At 39.7% G+C, this 17,257-nt stretch overlaps 3 protein-coding genes across 3 annotated transcripts in view; all 3 read left to right on the top strand.

Annotated features, from left to right (window-relative positions):
• The first annotated feature begins 8,588 nt into the window (after window positions 1-8,588).
• LOC140926099 (myosin-2 essential light chain-like) lies at window positions 8,589-9,044 on the top strand. Its single transcript, XM_073375895.1, has one exon. It carries the CDS (start codon window positions 8,589-8,591, stop codon window positions 9,042-9,044), a length of 456 nt encoding a protein of 151 aa, XP_073231996.1.
• A 3,557-nt stretch (window positions 9,045-12,601) lies between these two features.
• LOC140926912 (myosin-2 essential light chain-like) lies at window positions 12,602-13,536 on the top strand. The gene has a single exon (XM_073376587.1). It carries the CDS (start codon window positions 12,756-12,758, stop codon window positions 13,200-13,202), a length of 447 nt encoding a protein of 148 aa, XP_073232688.1. The 5' UTR covers window positions 12,602-12,755; the 3' UTR covers window positions 13,203-13,536.
• A 3,051-nt stretch (window positions 13,537-16,587) lies between these two features.
• LOC140928454 (sodium-dependent neutral amino acid transporter B(0)AT3-like) overlaps window positions 16,588-17,257 on the top strand; it is a 15,675-nt gene continuing 15,005 nt past the window's right edge. The window contains exons 1-2 of the mRNA XM_073378207.1: window positions 16,588-16,738; window positions 16,940-17,215. Coding sequence (XP_073234308.1) covers window positions 16,972-17,215 — 244 coding nt within the window. The 5' untranslated portion in view covers window positions 16,588-16,738; window positions 16,940-16,971. The remainder of the gene's footprint in view (window positions 16,739-16,939; window positions 17,216-17,257) is intronic.

Raw genomic sequence — 17,257 nt, 5'->3', positions numbered from 1 at the left:
CCCCATCAGGCCTGCGGTTGTGTTTTATTACTTGTTTGACCCTGAAAGTTTTGCATCTATAGGATCGCATATCACGATTCAACTGATTGATTTTTCATTGAAACGCGCGGTACCTTTTGGCACGATTAAATTTTAGGCATATTTGAAAAATAAGTAATTTTGGGAGGGTGAAATGATCTGTTCGTTTCAGGATTCCGAATCAAAGATTGGACCCCCTAATTAAAAAGAAATTCTGGATCCGTCCCTGACGTAGAGCTATCGATTTGTAAGATGCATCTACTGCATCGAGCTAAAAAAGACGTAACCTTGCTTCAGAAAATACGAGGAACGTAAAGGCTGGTTTTCACTAGCGACGACGGAGTCGGAGTTGTAATCACAAGCGTAGAGCTTATGATGTAATGAAAACATCGTTCTGATTCCGCTTACGACTCCGCCGCTTACAATCCGCTTATGATCCAGAGAAAAACAGATTGTCAGAGTCGGAAGCAGAAGCGGAAGAACTAAACCAATCACAAAGCGTGGGAACGTGCATTGTGATTGTTTTAGCCTTCCGCTTCTGCTTCCGACTCCGACAATCTGGTTTTCACTAAAACATAAGCGGAATGTAGGCGACGGGAGTCGTAAGCAGGCTCGGAAGAAAAAGGGAAACTGCGGATGTCATCGCGCTTGATTTGATTTCCACAAGGTCACAAGCGCTCTTATAACTCCGAATCTGACTCCGAACTCCGTCGCTAGTGAAAACCAGCCTTAAATGAACACTTAAACGGGCAGCACGAGACGTTTTCCGCTTCGTTAAGGCTGGTTTTCACTAGCGACGGGGTCGGAATCGTAAGAGCGCTTATGACCCAGTGAAAATCAAAAAGTGGGATTCGTAAGCGGAGTCAAAAGCGCGACGGAATCGGAGTAAGAAGAATGAGAACGTTTCCATTTCTTCCGACTCCACTTACGACTCAGTCAGTTTGCCCTTAGAGGAGAGAGTAAAATATATTTCGGAAAATGAAACCTTTTGAGGGGCAACTTCTAAAGGTCAAACATTTTTGCAATGTCACATTGAAGACATCTCCCTCCCAAACTTTATCTTTTAACCAATGAGTATTCCGTTCAACAACGATAAGGGCGAGACTAAGGAAATGTCTGACTGCTACTCCCTGAAACAGAGGGTGATGCACTGGATAGCGAAACAGAATGTGATTTTGACAATATTGACAGTGCATTTTTCAGGTATTCGGGATGTTATTTCTTGTCCTTAGATCCCATGTCCTAATGCACACTTATGTGTAGAAAGGAACCAGCAACGGCGTCAATAGAAAATCTGGAAAAATTCGCCAGAGGGTAAGAGGGTAATTTGAAGAAAATGACGAATAATTCAAAAATGGCGAATGCCAAAGGTTTAATTAGTAAAAATTCTAAAGCGATGGCGGTTTAAAGGGGCCCCTTGAAAAGTGGCGATTTTGACAAAAATGGCGATATGGTTGGCAAAATTTCTATTGAGATGTTGACAGGGCTCTCTTGAAAAGTGGGGATTCGACGAAAATGGCGAATTTGCATACAACAATTCAAAAATGGCAAATGTGACGACGAATCACCTAAGGGTTGGCGAAAATTCAAACTTGACTCAAAAGAGATGTCGTTGTTGCGTACATTTCTGGATGTCTGATCTCCAAATGGTGGGGGGGGGGGGGGGGGAAGGTCCAGCCATTCAATACGCAAGTTGCCGTCAGCTAGTGCCCCGGGTGAATATGTAGAATTTTTGGGTTGACGTGAAATTAGTATGTTTCCCGTACTTTTCATGAAATATGGGCCACTACGCATTTCTTGCGAAATAGTTTGGGACTTCGATGATGAGCTGCCGTGAAATCGCTATGTTTCCTATAGTTTGCAAAAAAATACTTTATGATAATGCATATAATGCATCCCATTTCATACGAAATGCGAAATAGTCCGCGGCGCTGGAATGAACTGCTGTGAAATAAGTATGTTCACTAATTACCATGGATTTTCCCCCTCCTCGCGCGCCCCTCGCGCTCCCGCGCCCGAATTTCCCCTTTCCCACATGAGATATGTCCAGAAATGCACGCATTGACGAAAATGGCAGAAATGGCGATTAATCGCCAAAATCGCCAAACCGTAAGCAAAAAAGGGTTTGTAATCGGCTCCTAATTCAAAAAGGGTTTGGGGGCTAGTTGAAATGACTTGTGGGCTAGTACTTAATTGCTAGCTACAGCTTGCCTGCATGAATGGCAGGCTGTAAAACTGACTTTCTTTGCACCCTAAGGGACGTCTTTAGTTATATAATTTGAAGGGGCCACTTTTGGCATCCAATTTGAATATTTGCCAAATTCTGGATATCACAAGCCCAGTCTCCAAGGGACCACTTTTGGCATCCAACTCAAACCGTCAGAGGCTGGCGATTTTTCGCCATTGTTGCCATTTTCGCCACTGTATCCATTTCTGGACATGAATGAAGACGTACATGGAATATTTTGACAAATACGCGGTTCTTAGATCCCATTGAAAATGTGTGGTGTTCCACTGCTTTTCCTGGAACGAATTCGGTTTAATATGCGGAGTTTTTTGGTTGCAGTGAAATTACTGTGTTTTCACTATTGACACTATTCTATCATGAAATATTGGGCCACGATGCATTCTTGTCCTTAGATCCCATTTTCGTCGGACTGGGAAATAGTCCATCACTCAAATGAATTACCGTGAAATCAGCGTTTTTCTAAAAACATGAAAGAAACATTATATGGAAATCACGCATTTCTGGCCTGCAGATCCCATTTTGTGATGCATGGGGAAAACTCCTGCTCTTGAACGGGTTGCGGTGAAATGAGTATTTCCTACTATTTTTCATTGAATATCCGGGTAAATATGCGGAATTTTCGTCGGCCTTCAATTTGGAGTGTGGGCCACTACGGAGTTTTATAGTCCAGGACTTGAATAAATTGCTTCGAAATAAGTAGTGTATGTCACTCTCCTCAATATAGTTTGCAGAAAATATGGTGCCAAAAACGCTTTCTTCATCCTAATTTCTTAGTATTCAATAAATGCAAAATATAGTCCAGCACTTGAATGAATTATTTTTGCCAGTGTTTGTTGCTGTGAAATTATTGTATTTTATGTGAGTGAAACATATTCCGTTACTTCGATGAAGTGAGGTGAAATAAGGGCCTTTCCCCTAGTTTCCATGAAATATAAGGCTAAATTTGCATTTTTGGGTCCTTGGATCCCATCTTCTAATAATTGCGAAATTAGTTTCGTACTTTGATGAGCTGCTGTGAAATCAGATGTTTCCCCTAGAATTTTTGGAATATTATGGCCAATACGCATTAATTTCGAATTCTGGCCCTGAGAATGGCTGAAATCTTCCAATTTTTTTTTTTAAAAAGCGATATAGTCCGGCAGTTCCATAATAACCCCTCTAGTCTAGTGGGGTTAATTTAACTCCTTACAGTGGAGGTTTTTTTATTGGGGGCGGGGGGCGGTGGGGGGAGTTTTTTTTACTCCAAAAAGTAGTTTAAAGAACTCTTTTTCAGGAGTAAAAATCACCCAGATATTGAGGAGATGGAATAACCCCCAAAAAGGAGTTATCCTGTACCTAAAATTGTTACTCCACTTGAACAGAGTTAAAGTAGCTCCAATAAGAGTAAAAACAACTCATGTAAGGAGTAAAATAACCCCATTTTCGGAGTTATTTTAACTCCAGACTGGGAGTTAAAACCGGAAATCCTTTTTAGGAGTAAAACTGATCCCAAATTTGGAGTTAAAAGGAACCCCATAAAAGGGGTTATCCTGTACCTAACAAATTACCTAAAATTTACTGTGTGAGTTGCCCTGAAATAAGTGTATTTCCACCAGTTTGCATGAAATATGGGCCAAATAGACACTTTTGACCCCTAGATCCCATCTCTTTAACGAATGCGACGAACTGCCGTGCAAGCATTGTGTTTTTAAAAGGCAGTTTTGTTCCCTGCTTGGATCCCACTTTCTAATAATTTGGAAATGTTCAGTCGGCACTTCGATGAGTTAATGTATAAATCAGTGTGTGTTTTCACTAAAACCCGCGCTACTATAAAGAACCTGAGTTTTAAGAACCTGTTAGGCTAAAATTTGAAAGAGGTTCTTATTAATTCTCTAAACTCTATAAAAAGACATTCTGTGCTCTTGGGCAAATACCGAAGATAAGTCAACATTGAGGAAATGTTGTGGAGACTTAGGTGCCAAGAGTGTAAAACTGTTAGAACTGAGTGTAATTGGACAAGTCGGCAATTCAGTTCTTCTTTTTAGTATAACAACAACATATCATAACAACTTTATTTAAGTGTCGATGTCTTTAGCTTATAAAAACTTATTGGGGACACTGAAAAAATAGGAAAAAAAAATTATAAAATGAGTTTATACATGGTATCATAAAGGGGAATTTATAATTCGCTAAAATCTAAAATTTATAAAAGGTAAAAATCAAAAGATTATGGAGTTATCCCCACTAAAATATGCAGAAAAATGCTAATCTGGTATGCAGATTTCAAATGAAGAGTCTGTTAACAGGGGCGGATCCAGGGGGAGGGTGCAGGGGGTGCGCACCCCCCCCCCCCTGGGATGACCTGTGGCCGCTTTCTAATTAACACTGTGCAGTCGCTTGACAGACATACAAAATCTGCTCTATCGTTCGATATGTATTCTCAGCAGTTCATATTATGTTATTTCCTAGTCAAAAGCCCTCTTCTTCGTATTCGCTTTTAAAATTTTTTACGTCATCGGTCAGTTAGTGGTGCACCCCCTCCTAAGAAAAATCCTGGATCCGCCCCTGGTTAAGGCTAACTCAGTGAGAAACTGCAGGATCTTACTTGTGGGTTTTATTGTATTTTTCATGGAATATTGGGGCAACTACGCATTGCTGGCCTTTAGACCCGTTTACTACGAGGAATAGTCCAGTATTTCGATGCGCTCAGTGAAATCAGTGTATTTTCACCAACTGCCATCAAGTACAGCTGTCAAATAGTGGTGTTTCGTGCACGTTATGTAAAGTATTCCATATTTCTCTAGGAGCAGGGATAACATGCTGAAGGGGATGTCAGAAGTTTTGATTTTTTTCACTTGTGTAGGAAAGTTTAATGCTCAATACTCAAGGTGAGTTAACTCATCTCTGCAATTAATTAATACGCTTGCTGCATTTGCGACAATAAAGTAAAGAGGGCCGAAGGTGCAGCTTAACTATGGGATCAACTCTTAACCGCGGCTACTGCGCCTTCAGAAAAAAAAAAAAAAAACATTTTTATTCTACGATTCAAATCACATTGATATTAACATCCTGAAATATACTTCATTTTAGGCAAACAGTAATCAAGTCTCTCTCTCTTGCATTTGCCCACCCTTAAAATTACCAGTCCATCCCATCATGTATGTCATTGGCCCAGATGATTTCGGATGATTGCGCATTTAGAATTAAGACCAGATTTTCATTTTCAACGTTTCTATTATACGATTCCGCTCTTTTTGGTCTTATTAATATTAAAATAAAGTTCCTTTCGTTAGTTCTCGAATTTCCCCTCCCTAAAAATGACGTGACCCTGGATGAATTCTTGGATTCGTCATTTTCTCATAGACCGTAAAGAACCTTGTTTAAGGCCCAAAATTTTGCACAACCATTGTTTCCAATCTCTCCTGGGTATTACAGTCGTCCCAAGATAAATTTAAGACCATGTTTCTGCAAAATTTTTTAAGGGGTAAAGAAGTCGCGTTAAGGTCTATGAGCAAATGGCGCATTCAAGAATTCTTCACTTTGCGCCTTCATAAGATCAGTTTTTCTGTTTAAACGCTGCTATTATACGATTCCCAACAGTTTCATATTAATATCATAGAAATACACTTCAATTGGGGGGAACTGTAATAAAATTTCTTTCTCGAATTTGCCCGCCTTAAAAACGCCCGTGAATGGCCATCCTATAGGATGTCACACACGCTGCACTCGCCATTCAGAAATTCTTTACTTTGGGCTCTTGGAAGACCAGATTTTTGCATTAAAAGTTTCTATTACACGATTCCGAACAGTTTGATGTGAATATCATAGAAATACACTTCATTTGGGGGGAACTGTAATAAAATTTCTTCCTCGAATTGCCCGCCTTAAAAACGCCCGTGAATCGCCATCCTATAGGATGTCACACACGCTGCACTCGCCATTCAGAAATTCTTTACTTTGGGCTCTTGGAAGACCAGATTTTTGCATTAAAAGTTTCTATTACACGATTCCGAACAGTTTGATGTGAATATCATAGAAATACACTTCATTTGGGGGGAACTGTAATAAAATTTCTTTCTCGAATTGCCCGCCTTAAAAACGCCCGTGAATCGCCATCCTATAGGATGTCACACACGCTGCACTCGCCATTCAGAAATTCTTTACTTTGGGCTCTTGGAAGACCAGATTTTTGCATTAAAAGTTTCTATTACACGATTCCGAACAGTTTGATGTGAATATCATAGAAATACACTTCATTTGGGGGGAACTGTAAAAAAATTTGTTTCTCGAATTTGCCCGCCTTAAAAACGCCCGTGAATCGCCATCCTATAGGATGTCACACGCGCTGCACTCGCCATTGCAAAATTCTTTACTTTGCGCCTTCAGAAGACCAGATCTTTGCTTAAAACGTATCTATTACACGATTCGGAACAGTTTGATGTGAATATCATAGAAATACACTTCATTTGGGGGGAACTGTAATAAAATTTCTTTCTCGAATTGACTGCCTTAAAAACGCCCGTGAATCGGCATCCTATAGGATGTCACACACGCTACACTCGCCATTCAGAAATTCTTTACTTTGGGCTCTTGGAAGACCAGATTTTTGCTTAAAACGTGTCTATTACACGATTCGGAACAGTTTGATGTGAATATCATAGAAATACACTATATTTGGGGGGAACTGTAATAAAATGTCTTTCTTGAATTTGCCCGCCTTAAAAACGCCCGTGAATCGCCATCCTATAGGATGTCACAAACGCTACACTTGCCATTCAGAAATTCTTTACTTTGGGCCCTTAGAAGACCATATTGTGGCTTTAAAAGTTTCTATTACACGATTCGGAACAGTTTGATGTGAATATCATAGAAATACACTTCAATTGGGGGGAACTGTAATAAAATTTCTTTCTCGAATTTGCCCGCCTTAAAAACGCCCGTGAATCGCCATCCTATAGGATGTCACACACGCTGCACTCGCCATTCAGAAATTCTTTACTTTGGGCTCTTGGAAGACCAGATTTTTGCTTAAAACGTGTCTATTACACGATTCAGAACAGTTTGATGTGAATATCATAGAAATACACTATATTTGGGGGGAACTGTAATAAAATTTCTTTCTCGAATTTGCCCGCCTTTAAAAAACGCCCGTGAATGGCCATCCTATAGGATGTCACAAACGCTACACTTGCCATTCAGAAATTCTTTACTTTGGGCCCTTGGAAGACCATATTGTGGCTATAAAAGTTTCTATTACACGATTCGGAACAGTTTGATGTGAATATCATAGAAATACACTTCATTTGGGGGGAACTGTAATAAAATGTCTTTCTCGAATTTGCCCGCCTTAAAAACGCCCCTGAATCGGCATCCTATAGGATGTCACACGCGCTGCACTCGCCATTGCAAAATTCTTTACTTTGCGCCTTCGGAAGACCAGATTTTTGCTTAAAACGTGTCTATTACACGATTCGGAACAGTTTGATGTGAATATCATCGAAATACACTTCAATTGGGGGGAAACTGTAATAAAATGTCTTTCTCGAATTTACCCGCCTTAAAAACGCCCGTGAATCGCCATCCTATAGGATGTCACAAACGCTACACTTGCCATTCAGAAATTCTTTACTTTGGGCTCTTGGAAGACCAGATTTTTGCGTTAAAAGTTTCTATTACACGATTCGGAACAGTTTGATACGAATATCATAGAAATACACTTCATTTGGGGGGAACTGTAATAAAATGTCTTTCTCGAATTTGCCTGTCTTAAAAGCGCCCGTCGTATCAGCATCCTATTAGACGTGAGCCAGACCGCACTCCCGAAACCCAGAATATTTCATTTTCCGTGTTGAGAACTACAATTGTCTACTAAAGACGTTTTATCTCAAACACGGATTGATTTTAACCCAACACAATGAAGTAAAACTTCACTTTGGGCAATTTAACTTCGCCCTGTTCGTTACTCGTCTTCGAGTTATGCGGAATTAGCTGGAATTGTTTGAAAATTTGCGGTTTATATACCAAATAGTCGTTAATATTTTAGTCTTTCCGTTTTCTGCTGTATCAAAGAGGCGGAATTGTTTTTATTTTATCGAAAATATAACGGTTACTTGCACAGATAGTTGTGTAGCCTATGGACCGCCATATTGCCCATACTATAGTACGTAATTCAGCGGGTGATGCCCGCGTAATTTGGTGCATTTTCAGCGGGTATCACCCATAGGGATTGCGTGAATCGGGTGCTCCTCTGGCAAAAGAATAATTAAAATAAACTTGTGAATACCTGGACAACCAAGCACATCTTAGCTAGGGAATAGTATCAGCATTACTCTTTTAAAAAAATATGACGGACCTAACGGAGGAACAGATGGTGGAGTTCAAGGATGCGTTCAGCTTGTTCGATCAAGTGGGCGATGGTAAAGTGGAAAAAGCTCAGGTACCAGACATTTTGAGATCAGTCGGGTTGAATCCAACAAAACACGACGTCGAAAGGGTGATGGAGACTCTCAAGTCACGCAAGGATAAGAGAATAGAGTTCGAAGTCTTTTTATCTGTCTATGTTTCGCTCGCCAAGAAGCAGACAGGCAGCCCGGAGGAATTTATCCAGGCGCTGAGAAATTTTGATCGCGATTTCAATGGCAAGATTAGCGCCGCGGAGCTTCGCCGAATGTTAACCGCCCTAGGAGACCGACTAACGGAAGAACAGGCCAATGTGATCGTAGGTTTGTACGAGAAGAAAGGATATGTGGACTACGAGAAACTTGTTTATGAGGTTATGTCAAATAATCCTGCAAACTAGAGTGGAAATCACGAAAGGAACAATTTGCAGGATTAACTGCTCTTCAATAGAATCTAATGAACTAGGCGTCTCGTTGCTATAAGTATCTGCTGGTGTAATGAAACTCGATGGAACCGGCAAATTCTTGCGATTTCAAGTTTGTGTTGCTCATCGTTAAATGAAGTACAGATAATCAATTTTTGGTGCTACGTTTGTACAGTTGTAACATGTAGGACATTAAGCGTAAAGCAAAGTAGCTTCCTAGGAACAATGGAATTCGACTCACCATAGTTTGTTAGCTTTTGTTCACATTACAAGTGTAATTATGCAAGTCAGGCTGAAGAATACAACACAGTAAACATTTCCTAGTTAGGAAAACTTCATGACTAACTCAAATGGAAAGTCGGCAATTTACTGTTTTAAAGGTTCATTTCTATAGTTGCGTTTGCGTCGAAGACTTTCGAGATTTCCATTCGTTCACTACTACTTTTGTTTAAAAACGTTTGTTTTCCGTCTTGCATGTAAATGCTGAATTTTAATAAATTATCAAAGTGATAAAAGCTTTTTCATTTCTTGAACGATTGTATTTGTATAACACCCTCAGAAACATCAATATACAAAGCTATGCACTGATTCAGTGACTGCCGTGAAAGCGAATTCTATCGAGTCAGTGTTCACCTTTTCCTCCAAGAGTCTACCCTGTTAAGCCTAGAAAATGCAAAGGAAAAAAGTGAAAAAAGCGTCACTCCAAAGTATTACTTTTATTTCAGTGTGTTTCAACATAAACCGTTAGAAGTGTGTACAATAGTCTTTGTTACTGAAATGGAAATGTTTTAAGTCTTCATTGCCTTGGAGCTACGAAAGTTATAGAAATGATCAGGACATATTTTCGTATTCACCCCCGAGGAGGGTACAGCTGCTAAGACAGGCCTGATTGCAGCTCATCGTAAACTAAACTCATATTTTGTCTTCACTTTGCAACACGTTTATAAGAATTAACAAAAACACGTACCGGTATGAGACAAATATAGTTTTTTTTAGAATATGATGTTGTGTTTTATAATTTAGAGTACGCTGGAAACTGAGTGGCGTTCATTCGAAAAAACTAATGACTTATGATAGTATATAAAAAACTACTGCTACAATAAATCTATCCCGGGGGTACAGTTATGTTATAGCAGATGATTAAGTAGAAAATTACTCCGGTATTCCGTTGAATTTTGCACACAGATTTATAGAACCCATTATCAGGGGATTATGGAGCCCCAAATGTCAAGATGGTGTCATCAGCTCCGTGATCAACCGATTTGGAGATCAAAAAATAATGAAGACATCTGGAAATCACTTAAACTATTTAGACTACTGATTCTCTGTGCTGAACTTACCGGAGCGTTACTCATATGGCTTAGAATCGAAAGACAAGTGACCGGCTCCTCTTTAACCCTTTTAACCCTAATTTCTCATGAACATAACATTGCTTAATCAAGCATAACGGACATACGAATAAAGTGGTGAGCTTATCTTCACTGTTGAATAAATTCTTTCCATTAGAGTTTAGAGAAAATGCATGTTGATATTAGGTTTTAAAGGCTTAACTCATCAACTTTTAAGATCTTGAAAAGTAATTCTCTTTTCTAACTGCCATACATTTTATTGCATGTTAAATGAGAGAATTCGGGGTTACTTGAACTGAATATAACATCCTCTGGGCCGGGGTTGTTCAAAGCTGGGTTAAGATAATCCAGGGTTAGTGCGAAATTTGGATTCAGATATGAAAGCTTAAAAGGTAAATTCAAATTTAATTCTTTTCGTCAAGAAGTTGATGATTGGATGCTCTTAAAAATAACAGAGAAAATTGTTCGAGAAAATGTTTTTGAGCAAAAGAAAAAGAAACTCGGGTTGAATTTAACCCTGGCCTGGGTTAAGCGCTAATCGGTCTTCGAACAACTGGGCCCAGGCTGGTAAATTTGCCTTCTCTCAACACCTATCTGTTGGGCAATGTATTGGATATTCTAAGGAGAAGTTACTTGCCTATCATTTCTGGTGATTTCTGGGGGCTTAAGCCACGTAAAATTTGAGAATAGGCTTTTCTACATTACGTTTTCTGGAAGCCATCCATAAAAATGCACTTTATGGTCATGATATTATGTTAAATGGAATTTTCTTGTTTTTACACCGAACCTCAGCCTCTTCACTCTATTCAAGAGAGAATGATCTCTTGCTCTATTTCAGTCCTCGACGGTCAAAACGTCTCTCCCAATTTTAAGCCAAGATATGCTCTACCAAAACATAAAGACTTTGAGGACGCACCTAAGAAAAGAGTAGCGTCCATATACTCGCTTACGCCCGTGCCTACGTGTCATTAAATCGGGATAACTGGTAAATTTTTCGCATTATATTGGTGTCTTTGTGCTAGTATTTTCTTTCAAGGATCCTTATGTTATTCCCTAAACAGACGACAAGAATCGTTATAGTTGGGTGACAAACGAGAGATTGAGCTCTCTTTCACTAATCCCGCACTTATAGAAGCACAAGGCCGCTGATGTTGGTGGCATTGTAACAGAGTTTGCCCGTCTGGAGGGTAGTCATCTCGCCCTTTGCTTGTAACCTCCTTGATGCCGTCACTTTTCTATCCCTTTTTCCGAAAACACTGTACTTTACCGACAGCACTAGAGATGGGTGAATTATACAACTAATTACTTCATTTTCCTTCGTATTTATTTACTGAAAACGAAAAACACAGGAATTGGCATTTTCGAGCCACTAAATGCAGTATACGCCCAGACCCTCCTAATTTGGAACGCCTTTCCCGTTCTAATTTTTCTTCCGTGAGTACACCTAAAAACTCTCACGCTACGCCCCTGCATAACTCTACAGTTTGTTTTTATTAACGGAATAGCCCCATTCAAGGTTGTTGTTGAAATGTCCAGGTTTTTGGCAACGTTGTGAATGAAATAAGGTCCTCCCTGCTCATCTAGTGTCAAATGTGCCAACGATTAATGAGCGGGATATTAGTTCCAGTTCATGGCCGGTCTATTTTTTGAAGATCAGTTATGCCTAATTTCACGCATAAATTACCATCTCAGGTGCTTGCTGGTGAAGCGTGGTTGGTCTGTAACTCTTCCTGATCTCAATTTGTTTACATTTCCAACGATCGCGGAATAAAAAATAGTTCATCGTTTGACCTTCAAACTCCTCCTTTCCACCCAAAAGTAAGAGCAGTGATTCACTATGTTTTTGTTGCGATTTTAGTCCAAGAGAATCACCATGGGGTATATGACGTGCTGTTTAGAAAGGGCGCTTTATACTTGATCATGCAAACCTAAGATAAAGTAGAAACTCACTTAAAGTGTCTCGAAATAGCTAAACAGTGGCTTTTATTTTGCGTACTTTAATGGTGCTATAACATTAAGCTCCATTTCTCTCGTTCTTTGAAAGTATTCGACAACATTTTGCTGATATAGCATCAATCACATCACGAACCAGATTGTTAAAATAACATTGTCTCAATGCGCCATAGTGCTTCATGAGTTTTTTTATTGACCCATTTGTAATTTTACACAGAGGGTGGCAGGCGAGACAAACTGGGCTGAGGTTTTATATGACTTTCTCGCTGTAGGAACATTTTACTTTCTTAAGAAATTGAGTGGAGTTTACATCGATAACTGGTTGTTGCGCTAGACAAGCTGCAAAATAACTTTCGGTTCTAACGGGTCATTACTAAAAGCGAAAATGGATAAAGAAGAACTTGAAGAAGTGTTCGTCCTTTTTGATCGAACCGGAGACGGAACCATAGAGGTCAGCCAGATTAAAGATGTCCTGCGCTCCGCCGGTTTGAATCCTCAAGGAACAGATTTACAAAAGCTTGAAGCAGACTACAAAGACAAGGGAAAAGTCGAAATGGCCGAATTCCACGCGATTTACAAAGAAATCAAAGCCAAGCCCCAACCTGTTATGGCAGATTTTCTCGAGTTCTTCAGCATTTTCGACAACGAAAAAAGTGGAACTGTTGACTCGTTTCAGCTGCGAGGCTTTCTGTGCATGAAGGGGGACTCAAGACTGACAGAAGATGAAGTGGAATTGCTGGTCAAGGATATTGAAGACAAGAAGAAGGAGACTGTGCCCTATAAAGATCTTGTTACCTTGGTTATGAGTGAACCACAATCTGCTGGCCAGTAGTAGATCACTGACTGGATTGCTGACTCAGTTAAGGCTTAAAGGCGCACAGTAAAAATATTTAGCGACTTTTTTTGGTTTTATTTTATTGTAGAATGTTAGACTAGCCTAAGACTGTCTACCTTACTTTCGTTAACTTGTTAGGGTTATTTATATTTTTGTAGTAGTTATCGTTGTATTATGAGAATCGGTAAACAGAAGAGCGCTCAATTTTAGGACCTTTTCTCTGCCCCCATCTTATCCTACTCAGAGCCATTAAAAAAACTTATACACAATTTTCTTAAAAAAATATGTTAAGAAACTTAGAGAAAATAAAGCTTTCTGAAATTTACTTGGATGTCGTGATTGAATTCACTGCTGTGATAATCATACTTGACCTATCGAGGTTTATTTTTTTAGGTAATTGTTAGCGGGTTTCTGGCCAAACAAAAGATAAATCGGTGAATTAAATCATCCCTTTTGTGTTAAAACAAAGGATTTAGAATGGAACGTTTAAATCTAGAACATTTTTTATCAGCCGATAGAATAACAGTGGAATGATCTAGTTAGTAACTAAATAGTGTCGGATACAAACCTTGAAATTGACCATTTCTTACGGTTTGTTTGTTTTTCTTTCCGCGGGTACACATTGATATTACAGTAGGTGCTTCACCACTGAATAATCAACGCAGTGTTAGGTTATTTTAGCACAGCCAACTTAAAATAGAAACCGGGATAGAAAACTGAAGAATTAAAAGGAAAAACATCAGCGCGACTTTTTTTTGCTGGACTATCTGGAGTCAAAATAAACGGGTTTACGACGGAGAAAAATTGGCAGATAGTTACATCGATTAGTGAGAACATTGTTATTGTAATGGTTGGAACCACCTTCGGACAAACTGATACGCGGACTCAAATCAGTTGCAAAGTTTCGGAAACCAAATCCTGATCCACACTGAAACAGGGGGACTTAGTAACGGGGTAGAATGTCATTCTTTATACCAGAATTTCGTTTATGGGAGTCTTTCTATCTGGATTTCACAATATTTTGACGGATGTGGTGCATGTTTGAGTTCTTTTGCACGCCCCGCTCGCTAATTTTAATAATATAATATACAGATTTAGCTAGAAGCTCTCGATAATATTTATATAGTTTGCTCAAACTAAATATAAAATCGTGTAATGTTAAGCGGCGTAGGCAACGAAAAGATGAAAAAACAACAATAGGTCTAATTAGCAAAGAAACAACTTTGCACGTGCAGCACATTCTTTTTGTTCATTTCTTTGCCGTTGTTTTGCACGACTACAATGTGAAACGTCCAGAAACCTCCTGGTTACAAGTTTTATGGAGGAACGGTCGTACATGTTCTTCACTGCCTCTCATTTCTTCCTGGGTGGCAGCTAGCATTTCTCATTTTCCCCACCGCCGCTACAAATTCATTTTGTTCTTCCAACAAAAAATGGCTCCTTATCTGTCGCTCTGGCCCTCTGTCGCTCTTTTTGTCGTTGAGCTTCGCTGGCCCTATGTCGCCTATTTTCTCTTTTTCTCTGTCTTTCTCTTTCTCTATATTCCGCATTTGTGGACATGACAATTAATCTTCGCTTAATACTTTTGACAACACGGATACAGAAACAATTTCCGCTTTCCGTTTTCTTCTTTATTGACTCTTTGGGTGTCACTGTTTCACAAGACACGGGTGACTATACGATTTCCCGCCAAAATACCCTCGTGTTGCATTTGGGTTATCATACCTATTGATTGAGTTGTTTTATATTGGTATGCCTGTGGTGCGGACGGGCGGGCGGACGGTCACGTGATTACCAAAATTTCTCGGATAGGTCGCTCGCGCGCGCGTGGAGCTCCTACAAAAATACTATTATCGGTGTTCTCGAGATTTACTTGTTAAAAAAATTCAGGAACGAGCTATACCATAGGTCTCTGACATCGCTACGTAAGATGGACATCGGCCGCATAGAAAGATATCCGGCATGGAAGGGACCAAGCGTTGATTGCCGGTATTCAGCATATCTCAGCTACGTGTAGGTAATTACAGGAACACATAACATATGTAGATAGTAACAGTCATGCATTATTGAAGTTCAGTAACGGTTCCTGTAAGCTGGACTTTCACCTGTAAGTATACTCTGGCGGGATCTTAAGGCGCCTTTTATAAGGCTACTCAAAGTAATTTCCAGGTAAAGATATGCGATCTTTTCCTAAATCGCCTTAAAACGACTTAAGGCAACTTTGGGAGAGTAGGCCCTCCGTTACAGCTTTATTCATAGAGTCTTCATAGCTACTAATGGTTCTTGTTAGCATCAAAACAACCCCTAACCAACCCCTAAGCAAGATAACAACGCCACATAACCGAAATAAACCAAACATATCCAGTCAACCGAAAATCGTCTCATCGAAAATAACACCTTTACTTGCCTCTTTCTAGCGATCTGTCAATTCCTGCAATTTTTATCTTACACACTTTATACACTATCAGCTACTATCCATCCTTGGTGCTAGAGACTTTTCATGCGCGTTTTCCGGTTTCGGTCAAGTGTTACCGAAAAAAAACGGCATAACTTCACTAGGGAGTGTGTTTATTAATAAACAATTCGCAATTATTCCTTTAAGAACGTTTAAATGTAAGAAACGAATGTTTTTTTCTTCAGCTGATGTACACCACATGCCAAAATATCCGGTTCATCTCTAGGTTCCAAAGGTCGTCGACCCACTAATTCTAATTGGTCACTTTTTGTCGACGTCAGTCACTCGCAGCTTGCGCGGGAAACAGCTGCAGTTTACTTCACATGAGTGTCTACGTTTTTTCTGTCACGTGTACGTACGAATATTTACCGCATTTCACGTGAGAGTATCTTTGCTTCAACTGAATTTTCGCTGCCGAGTACTCGATTTAAACAGTTATAGCCGAGCATAAGGAGTTTTACGAAGATAAAGGATATATTTGAGACTTCGTTTTAGCATGCATTTCTGCTCGAAGTGGCCGGGTATTATCATACCACAAAGGCCGTAGCACAATAACAGAGCCGACACAGGCTGATGCAATAACGTGACGGGTTTACTCCGGATAAATACTCTGTGTTAAAGAATATTGATTGGTCAGCTGTAAGAGTATGTGAAATCTGCCAGACGAACTATCATTCCAAACAAAATCCTGCTTCAAGTTTCTATTGAAAAATGAAAGCGAGCATCTTGTCAGACGAGTAGATCGATTAATATGAGCTTTCTGCTTTCTCTGCTCTCATTTCTCTCACCGGGAAACTGAACTAGACTTAAACTTGTTCCCAATTTAGATCGCATATATCATATATGTATATCCCGGGTATTTATTCATCAGATATCTTTTAGGCCACCACTTACGTAAAGCGCTCTGATTGGCTAATGTTTCCCGGGTATTTCATCAGCCGATTATTTACACATCACGCTTGGTGACCACATGTAAAAACTCCATAGCGATAGCGAGCGTTGCTTTTAGAATTGACCTCCAGACGAGAGAGAACACTAATTCTAGCCTCATCTAACACTGGTCGGGTAGATCTTCAGAGTAAGTTCTCAGCTTTTATTTTTCTTCTGTTGTTTTAGTTGTTATTTGAGAAATCTAATCGGTTTTCAAGATCTATGCCAAGGGCCGGTTAAGGGCGAGCCGGTAAATTTACATATTGACCAAAAGATTATATACGTCGTATCCAGTGTTGTGAAGGCTCTGCCAAGTACAGTTAGGAACTGAACAGAACTGTTATTTTAGTCCTCAGGCGATTCAGAAATTTACCTAGTAAAATGGCAGATGAGAACTGTCTTGTTGGTGAAAATGGGACTTCAAATAAAACAGTCTCTACTATGGCGATTTTAGCAGCGGACGAGGAAGGAAAACCAGCGAAAGTAGAGATCGAGGTGGTTGAGAGTGAAAAAGTACGATTCGGCTGGGATAACAAGATTCAGTTTCTGCTGTCCGCGATCGGATTCGCCGTTGGTTTGGGAAATGTCTGGAGATTTCCCTGGCTGTGCCAGAAAAACGGGGGAGGTAAAAAATTTTAAACTCATTTCACTTTTTTTCAAATTTATT

Source organism: Porites lutea, chromosome 2 (genome assembly GCF_958299795.1).
Source record: "Porites lutea chromosome 2, jaPorLute2.1, whole genome shotgun sequence".
Lineage (NCBI taxonomy): Eukaryota > Metazoa > Cnidaria > Anthozoa > Scleractinia > Poritidae > Porites > Porites lutea.
Note: the sequence above shows the minus strand (reverse complement) of the source record. Positions and strands in the feature narration are given on the sequence as shown.